Source organism: Orbicella franksi, chromosome 8 (assembly GCF_964199315.1).
Source record: "Orbicella franksi chromosome 8, jaOrbFran1.1, whole genome shotgun sequence".
Taxonomy (NCBI): domain Eukaryota; kingdom Metazoa; phylum Cnidaria; class Anthozoa; order Scleractinia; family Merulinidae; genus Orbicella; species Orbicella franksi.
In genome coordinates, this window is record NC_138152.1 from 30,777,739 (window position 1) to 30,785,051 (window position 7,313).

Here is a 7,313-nt window from a genome sequence, read left to right on the forward strand (position 1 = left end):
AAGATTGGGCAAGAGTACAAACAAATGGAGTGGAAAATTAAGTGACTGTAAACTTTAACAACCAAGATTCACTTGAATAACACACTAATTAAAGCTGAGTCTTAGGGGGATTTATTGCTTAACATTCAGTATGGGTGCAGTCTGTTATCAATCAAAAAACCTTGATGGTTAAAGTGCTGCAAAACTTACACTGGTAGGTACTTGATCAGATTCTCTCTGGCTTCCAGTACTGTGAGTTCTGTTAAACTAACCAAAAATGAACATTTAAATATTATGCACAATACATCTACAAGAATGTTATGAATTTTATGCCTAGAATTTGTTTCATGATCAAAATTACTTCTAAATCAGTGCAGGGTTGTCATTGAGGCTGTAACCCACATCACCTGTTACGGCTGAGTATGCTTGATAGGCCCTTGTTGTTAAGAATGAACTTGGCTATAGCTGAAACAGCAGACCTAATCATGGTTTTCAACACCATCTTGACAGGTAGGCAATGCACCTCAGAAATTACAGCGTTTGTATTGGAATACCATGGCAATTAACTTTTTCAAAAATTGAATTTTACACAATTTGTGAATCGCAACATTACAATACTAGGTAGAAGATTGTATTCACCAAGTTTGAAGGATGTAACTTGGCTAGAAGACACTCAATTAATTTTTCTAATTTGGCTGGGTAGACAGGGTTAGTGGGAAAAAACTAGAGCAAATGTATGGGCAACTAAAAATTAGCTGAGTGTCTTCTAGCCCAGCTACATCCTTTATATTTGGTGAATACAATCTCTTACCTACATGTAGTATGGCAAAGTTGCGTTTCATAAGTTGTGCAAAATTCAATACATGTATTTAAAAAAGTTATTTGTTATCGGATTCCCATACAAACACTGTAATTTCTGACCACTTTGCCTGCTCGCCAAGATGACATTGAAAACTGTGATTAGGCCTCCTCGCCCACAAGGTAACAAATTTGTTTCAGATGTGAAGATCAAAGCTACAGGTGAATTAAAACTTAATGACATCCCTGCACCTTATCATTGTTCAGTCTTCCTGGTGTTGATAAATGTGATCAAATATTCAAAAATTTAAATGCTTACCTTCCGATGTCTGGAGGCAACCTGATCAGAGACACATCATTAAGACTAAGAGATGTAAGATTCTTGAGCTGTGCAAAGCCATCTGGGAGTCTGTGCAAACAATTGACAACATTGAAAAATCATTTCATTAACCACCACCATTATCTTTATTCAAAACATGAGGGATCGACCATACTTTTCAAGAAGGTTTTATGTTCAAGGTTGGTGGATTTAGTCCTGCATAACTGCTTAGAATTGTTGAACTAACATGTTACATAAAGAGAGCAGTTTTCATTCGAGTGTGAAAAAATAATTGGGATTATTTATACCTTGGATGGTAAATAGTGTAAGTAGTAGATGAAAATATTGTACTTTATTGTATTGTAAGTAGAGTAAGTATTGTGTCGTATTGTAAGTAGAGTAAGTAATTAATGTGTTTTGGAATAAAAAAGGAAAAAAAGTTAATTGGTTATCCAGTAATGTTAAATTAACCATGGTTTCTTTATAAACATGAAATTAAGAAAAATAATTTAAAATGCATGTTTCTATAGTAACAATTTGCTTAAAATCTTCTAATTGAGTGCACAGAAAGTAAACAGTTCCACTGACAGAAAAAAGAACACTTAGGTCTGTACTGACTATTTCTACAAATATTTTCAGGATTTTGAAAACTCTTGCATGAACTAAGATCCAGTGACATGAACTAATAACATCAATGTAGTTTTTAACCTCACAAATCACCTTTGCTCCACTGATGTGTTGCATCAATGAAACAAGGAGTAGTTGTGCACATACTAAGTTTTCAAAGTTTTGTGTTTAATTTTTTTTGTTGTTGTTAATTACAGCATAATCACATGCTTTTACAGAAAATTTTTCAAGAGAATCAATCCAAATATATATAAAATCATGTTTAAGAACTTAAGAAATAATTAATACAAAAAATATCATTTGCTATTCAAATAGCCATCATAAGACTGATATACATATACCCTAAGTAGATAATTTGTCATAGAGACTTTGTGATGTAAGATACCTATATTAATTTATTAAGGAGTCTTAATATTTGGAGTTCTTTCCCAGTGAAAGCAATGCTTTTAATGTTATGAATTCTTGTAGAACCTTTGATGATATAGACCTTATGAGCTTGTTACGACTTGTATCGACAGAATGCTAATGTTGTCATTGTAAACCAATAAATTCAATACTGGAACATTCCTTGTCTAAATACCATACTCAACTCAAAAAAATAACAGGCAAATCTAGCAAATTGCAAAATAAATTATGATTATGTTCAAAATATTATCAACAGCCTGATGAATACAATGGGAAATTATAGTGGACTTTAATTGTAAGAGTTTATAAGAGTGATTGAAATAATAAGAAAAATAATTGATTTGTTCTCATGACAAATGATAAACAAAGATCATATGGCATTACTGCAAAAATGCAGACACGGAAAAAAAAAAATTTAGATGAACATGCACAGATTCACCTGTACGTGTCTCATAAACACATACATAACAACAAAGTCAAGGTGGGGGCTGTGAAGAGACTCTTGGAGAAAACAGTTATATCAAGTCCCAAGGCATTCCATAAATGCAATCTGAAGAATGCTGAATGATCATGGATAGAAAATCAGCTACGGGAAGACAACACGATTGATCAGCTTATACCAAATAACCAATACATTTGATTACAAGGAAAGCATTTGAACTCTGGGCTATCGGAACTGCATTTGGGTAAGCTGGCCAGCGTAGCACACTCCACTGAGCGGAAAGCTCTTAATTGAATAGGACAAGAATCACGCTAGTGAGACATTTGTTTATGGTTCCTAATTTGCATCTATACACTCAGTCAGAACAAATCCGGCCAAAGAAATCAATGTGCTGCCATTTTTGCAAAGCTTTTGCAGTTAATCAAGCATCTGTTTCAAATCTAGTTCGTCCTAACATGGCCTGCTCCCTAGACGGGTGAAGATTTTTGTCCAATTTTGAGATAAATTAATCAATTACACGTTGAAATGAAATCGGGCAACACGAAATTAGCATGGCATTTCCGACATTTGCCACGAGAGCCGGTGGAGTAAATTTGTTTCTAAACCCACGCAAATCTCTCCAGCCATGAGATTTTCTTTGAATCAAATTCTCAAACAACACTTAAACGAGAATTAGGAATAACCTGACTAGTAAACTCGGCGACACTAAAAGGCAACAAAAAGAAAGTGCAACATTTCAAATAGTGTCATTGCCTCTGAGTTAAACTGAGGTACAATACAGCCCCTTATAGGAGTAACAGCTAACGACTACAGCAGGAAACAGCAATTATTGTAGTAAAAATCTAGAACGATAATGGACAAGTGATCGCTTGTTCTCGAAGGCCATGATTTGAACGTCTTCACTAGGTACACACACCGACCCAGTCGAAAGGTAGCTCTGCCGAAACTTTCAGACGGTTCGAATTTTGAACACACAACACATTCATTTTGTGAAGAAATTCTGAGGTGTAGTTTAGTTTCAAATATTACTGCGGAAATCCCATCACAGAAAAGGAAGAAGACATAAACCTAAATTAATAAAATGGTGAAAGCCTTACTGATTGATCATTAGTTCCATTTCTTGAAACCGGTTCGATTTTCTCGCGTGAGGTGGAACTCACAGAAATTAAGAAGACTTATAACTGACAATATTATCAAACTAAACACAAATAACGAAACAGCTAAGTCTCTTCAAACACTAAATTCCCCTAATATACCTCAAAAAGGTGAGTGCTTTGCAATGTGGTATAAAATCTAACATACTGCCGGATAGTTAATGTATGTGATTTGCAAGCATACAAGTTTTACAGACTGGCTAAAACATAAACAAGACTAACTGGATACAAAGTTGAAAGGTGATTGACTTTTAAAAGGTAACTTTTACAACTATTTTCAGCACTAGTAAAAGTCTCACCACGTTGCTCTTGAACAATAAACCACAGAAATCTCACACAGTATTTGACAAAGATAATTACAACACAGCACTCACTTCGAAACCGGATTGCCACTGAGATCTAACGTGAGAAGACTCTTGCAGAACTTTATGTTGTCCGGGATATCGCAAATATCTGAACGAAAAAAAAATCCAGAGATTTATCAGAAGGCTATAACACTTAAACATAGTGTAACTCTCTAACAACACGTACAGAAGCATACAACAACTCGAAGCTATAAGATCAAGTGTGAACAATATCAACATTTATTTCATACCGTATCTCACCCGCTCTATACACACACAAATACTGCACTGCCCTCGTCGGTTTAGAAGATTTCAAAGAAGTAACTATTTTGCAAAGGTCTGTTAAAAGACATATCTTACCATTCCTGCTGATATCAAACTCCTGAAGGTTCGCTAAGTTACCAACTTCTGGAGGTAAACGGGCGATCTCGTTGTCGCTTAAACCTAATCTCCGCAGATTGTACAAACGAAAGAAGGGCTGTGGAAGCAGAGAAAAAAATACAAGTTATAAACGCGCCGATTAACATAATCGTCTTTAAGATGCTTCGTTATTACCCTTGGAAGATCCTTGATTTGATTAGCATCGAGAAACAGCTCCTCTAAGGATCTATCATAGCGGTAAACTTCGTCGGGAACGAAAGTGAGACTGCAGTGACTTCGGTCAAGAGAATCGACCTGGCGATTACAACGCCATGGTAAACAACGAAACATTTCCACGCCGGGATCAAGTTCAAGGTGTTAACGCTGTTCGATGGCAGTGGAACATTCAGTAATTGTTACAATGCGTTGTTACAACGAGTAGAATACGCTAGTCAGCCTCTGAAAGATGTTGTTTCTTATCATTTTGAGAAGACACGCTCAGAATCAACACCGTGTGACGTCACGACAGCCGCCGTTCCTCCTGCCCCACAATGCATCTCGGTAGGAATTTTCGCAAAGGCATATGGGAAAATATCGGGGTGTGAGCCTGCAGTAACCCGCGTTCAAACCCCTTCCTCCCCTCCCTTCCTCCCTTCCGCGACCCTACCTCCCTCCTCCCTCCCTCCCTACCTCCTTCCCTCTAATCAGACCCTTAGCAAAAAGGAAAAAGAAAGAAAGAAAAAAATAAAAAAGGCTTGACCATAATATATTTATTTTCAAACATTTTTCCTTGACTGCAACTTGCATTTTAAACCAGTTTCCTGTAGTGCACATACCGTGGAATGGAATGTTGCGATAGCAAATATCTGTCTAAAATGACGCAATGATTTAATTGATGACGTCCCGACAAACGACATAATTTATGCTAATTATCAATTGACTTCATTTACACAATTTTGTTATGCAAAGAAAATATGAACTTTTTAAGGGGAGAATTTAAGCTTGGTGGCAGGTTCCAAGAACTTTTGAATTGTTGGGCATTTTGATGACAAGACAAGTCAAGTCTGTACAGTAATTAAGTAGCAAAGCCACGACAACATGGTTCTTTTAGAATTTTTCAACTGGGTATTTGAGCTTCCTTCATCTGCGAGTGGAACATTGCCAACACCGATACAAAACTCGACTGAAACTGGTTGGTTTTACTCAACAATCATTTGTCTTATTGTTGGAGCTGTCTTCATTTTATTTACTTGCATCTACGCGTTTGTTGCCGAGGCAATAAAATGTACAGGGAGATTTACGACACCGAAGTTTCCCGCCATTCTGAGTTACAAGAAAAAGAAAATTAAGCATCGAAAATCAAAGAAACCAAGTCAAAAGCGGCTAATTAAAGCACAGAGATTGCTGGAGGTAAACAAAAGATGGTCAGCTATGTACTGTTCGGACAATTCAGATTGCGAGGAGCCTGAAGACATTGCAACTGTGCCGTTCGGAAGCTTTGAGATAACAGAAGTTAAAAAGGTCAGTTTTAGAGATACCATTGAAGATGTGTACTTTATTGAGAGCAAGGAGGAAATGAAAAGACTGGAGGAGTTACAGAGCATGGGCTATGACGTCACTATCGAGAGGCCCAAGCCTTCCGCGCGCGATCGCGCGTGCAAGAAGGCAACAGAAGCCGCGGTCTTCGAGGAGAAGGAAACCGTGTTGGCTCCAGGCATGTGTTCAACTTTTGACAATTATAGTGACAAAATAGCGTTAAAGAAATTGATTGATGCTAAAAACTCTCAAATGGGGGATGCTAAAATAGGCTCGTACGAGAACCGAATTTTCAAAGATGAAGAAAGACTGCTAGAGATACCATTGTTACGTGAGAGCACTGTTTAGGGACAAGACATCAAGACGAAACGCACTGCGTATTTTTGAAGTCTCTGGTCTCAGGACCTGTTCAGTTCAACTGGCACACAAACGAAACGAAGCTTTTATGTTACATAACATAGAATTGAACAGTCACAGAATTGACTGAACTACAGTATCGTATAAACTCTTAATTTATCATTGTGATTTCTTCCGTTCTTGAAAAGTTTTCATTGAATCTGTTCATGTATTATTGGTTTTATGGGGAACCTGGAACAAGCGACCAGACTCGACATCATGTCGAGGACGACGGCGTCTGAAGTCGTGAAAGAGGAACGATGTAAGCGAGATCATGCGAGCCCGCGTGGTACAGTGGTCAATGGAAGATCAGACATGCACCTTGACACACTGATTCTTGCTCCATGAAAATAACTTCCTGGTCGCAAAATCAGTCCGGAAATAATTCTCTGATTAGGCGATAGGGATTACCCTATTGCTCAACTGAACTGCGCGATTACTAAGTACGTGATTTTGAGAAAAACAATGCATTCTGGTCAATAAACAAATAAATGAAATATTTTAACTCAATCCAGCCAGCTTAAAATTACAGTTAGAGAAAATCTCGGGAATTCTAGAATCTCGTGTTTCCTCGTGCCAAGGCCCCGCGGGTTAAGAGTGACACAGGTGGCTCTGGGGGTCACATGCACGAGTGGTGTCCTAGTGGTGAGCAAAGTGACCGAAACGCGAGCCTGCTCACAGGCTTGTGTGAAAATAAACCTGGGTGGGCATCGAATGTGAAACGTATTCAGGTCGCAACGGAGAAAGCATTACAAAATCATAATAATTCTCGCGTAGTGTCTTGAAGTAAAACGTCTATAGGGTAGAAAACGCTCGAAAAGCCATCGAATTAATGGTGGGCACATGTGAAAAGGAGGGAAAGGAAGCAACAAAATCAGTGGAAAGGTAATGTCCAGCGTTGAATCCAGTAAAGGGAAACGAAGGGCCTAGTCTCCCCCTTTTTATGCGACAAA

The 7,313-nt window shown here is 37.8% G+C and overlaps 2 protein-coding genes across 2 annotated transcripts in view; one reads left to right on the plus strand and one right to left on the minus strand.

Moving 5' to 3' along the window:
• The window catches only part of LOC145494988 (protein scribble homolog), a 40,586-nt gene extending 35,524 nt beyond the window's left edge, over positions 1 to 5,062 (minus strand). The window contains exons 1-5 of the mRNA XM_081474564.1: positions 4,624 to 5,062; positions 4,429 to 4,546; positions 4,099 to 4,177; positions 1,097 to 1,186; positions 190 to 246 (exon numbers count right to left, since the gene is read on the minus strand). Coding sequence (XP_081330690.1) covers positions 190 to 246; positions 1,097 to 1,186; positions 4,099 to 4,177; positions 4,429 to 4,546; positions 4,624 to 4,779 — 500 coding nt within the window. The 5' untranslated portion in view covers positions 4,780 to 5,062. The remainder of the gene's footprint in view (positions 1 to 189; positions 247 to 1,096; positions 1,187 to 4,098; positions 4,178 to 4,428; positions 4,547 to 4,623) is intronic.
• A 464-nt stretch (positions 5,063 to 5,526) lies between these two features.
• On the plus strand, positions 5,527 to 6,381 carry LOC145494493 (uncharacterized). Its single transcript, XM_081473959.1, has one exon. It carries the CDS (start codon positions 5,527 to 5,529, stop codon positions 6,310 to 6,312), a length of 786 nt encoding a protein of 261 aa, XP_081330085.1. The 3' UTR covers positions 6,313 to 6,381.
• The last annotated feature ends 932 nt before the right edge of the window (positions 6,382 to 7,313 follow it).